The sequence below is a fragment of the Rhea americana genome, unplaced genomic scaffold (assembly GCF_003343005.1).
Source record: "Rhea americana isolate MKP2758 unplaced genomic scaffold, rheAme1 scaffold_65, whole genome shotgun sequence".
NCBI lineage: Eukaryota > Metazoa > Chordata > Aves > Rheiformes > Rheidae > Rhea > Rhea americana.
In genome coordinates, this window is record NW_028186812.1 from 210,459 (window position 1) to 212,302 (window position 1,844).

General features: G+C 64.4%; 1 protein-coding gene across 2 annotated transcripts in view; it reads right to left on the reverse strand.

Moving 5' to 3' along the window:
• The window catches only part of HSPH1 (heat shock protein family H (Hsp110) member 1), a 24,760-nt gene extending 23,520 nt beyond the window's left edge, over positions 1 to 1,240 (reverse strand). For both annotated transcript variants that reach the window (XM_085320672.1, XM_085320671.1), the window contains exon 1: positions 914 to 1,240. In XM_085320672.1, the coding sequence (XP_085176798.1) occupies positions 914 to 1,020 (107 nt within the window). In that variant the 5' untranslated portion in view covers positions 1,021 to 1,240. The remainder of the gene's footprint in view (positions 1 to 913) is intronic.
• Between the last annotated feature and the right edge of the window lie 604 nt (positions 1,241 to 1,844).

Consider the following 1,844-nt stretch of genomic DNA (forward strand, 5'->3'; position numbering starts at 1 on the left):
GATGTGGCTAAATTAAAATAGATGAAATCTAGAACTTTCAAATTCAACATACTCTCATGTATACTCTGGGGAATGGTTTCAATAAAAACTAGACTGCTAAACTTCATCACCAACAGAACGACTACAAACCAGATTTTATTTGTGTGTATTACTAAGTCGTAAACTGTTTTAACTGCCCGCAGCAATACACATTTACACAAGAGAAAACAATGCAATCCTATAGTTGAATCTTCTCCCTTTATCTCCCCCGAGAAAATTAAGCCCAAGCTAACCTTAAAAGTTAATTCACCACAAAGCTGAGGATTTCGTTTCCATTACTACCTTTCACCAGCCACACGGGAGATCCCACCTGCTAACAGAGACTTTCCTCTGACCTGTGTGCACCGCATCACATTCCCTGGGTAGCGGAATGTCCCCACGTCGCAACTACATACTTTCCCAGCCTGCCGCACCATTAGGCTTACAAACACTCCCACTGCGAGCTGCCCTCGTTTTCCAAGTTAAGACGTGCTCCCTCAAGACAGGCTTCAGCACTGTCTCCAGGCGGGCAGTCTGCTGCATGATACCCCCACCGCCGAGGGGCGGCGGGGCTCTGCCGGGGCTCCGCCGCCGCAGCGCCCGAGGGACGGCTYGCCTCGGTTCCCCCGGAGCCGGCCGCCTCCGCTGTGGGGGAGCCCGGTGCGGGCGCTGGGCGCCGGCTGAGGGCAGCACGCCGAGCGGGGCTAACTGCGGYGGGGGTCGCCTGCTCCCCCTCACACCCCACAGCGGGCCTAGCCCCCTCCCTCGGCAGCCTGGAAGCTTCCAGCACCTTCCGGCGCGGAGCCGACCGCTAACACCCCCCAATTCCCCCCGGCGGGGGAGCCCCACCGGGGTAACGGCTCCCGCCAGCGGGCTGCCCCCACCCCGCACTCACGGCGTGCAACGGTCGCTGAACTCGTTGGCGACGGTCTCGATGCCGCCGGCCCGCGCCACGGCGATGTAGCAGCTCTGGAAGCCCAGGTCGAAGCCCACCACAGCCATGGCCCCGCCGCCAGGGGCTGCCCGCTCCGCACCCCCACTGCAGTTGCGCGTGGCCCTTGCCCGCTCCCGGCACTACGGCCGCCCCGGCCCCACGCCTGGCCCCGGCTCTGGTGGCGGTCCCGCGCGCGGCGTCTCCGGGCGCTGAGGTGAGGGGGAAGGAGGCCGGCACCGCCGCTTTAAATATGACAATGAGACGAAGTTTCCAGAAACTGCGGCAACCACTCACCGGCTCCACGTGCGGCTTCCGTTTCCGCCTTCGGCGGCGTTCTCGAACAATTCCTGCCAATCAGCGGCGCCGAGGCTCTGTGACGTAAGCCGTTCTCATGACGACCGCGGACGCCGCCGGCTCTGAGAGGACAAGGGAGGAGGCGGGGCGGGTTTGCACCGGGGCTGTCAAAGCCGTGGGGCGTGGCCAACCGGCGGGAAGGGGCGTGGCCGAGGAGCGAAAGGCCGGGCGGGGGGAGGTGCGCGGAGCGCCTAGGGGTGGTTTTGGCGCGTGCGCGCGGTGGCGAATGTTAAACGGATGTTCCGCGCCGCGCCGCGCCGCGCGCTGAGGGGAGGGGGGGGCGAGCTCGCCGCCGCCGCCGCCGCCGCCGCAGCAGCAGCAGCAGCAGCAGCAGCAGCACTGTCGTGGCGCTGCCCGCAGCGTTGTCCCCTTGTTTCCTCGCCCTCCTTTGCTCTGCCTCTCTAACCGCCTTCCCTTCCTTGCTCCTCAGCTTGTCTTCTTCCTCTCCCCCGGCCGCCTCTGCCCCCGAGGTGGCGACGCCCAGCTGCACAGTGCTCCAACCATGGCGGCCTGCGTGGAGCTGTGCCCCGCCGGCCGC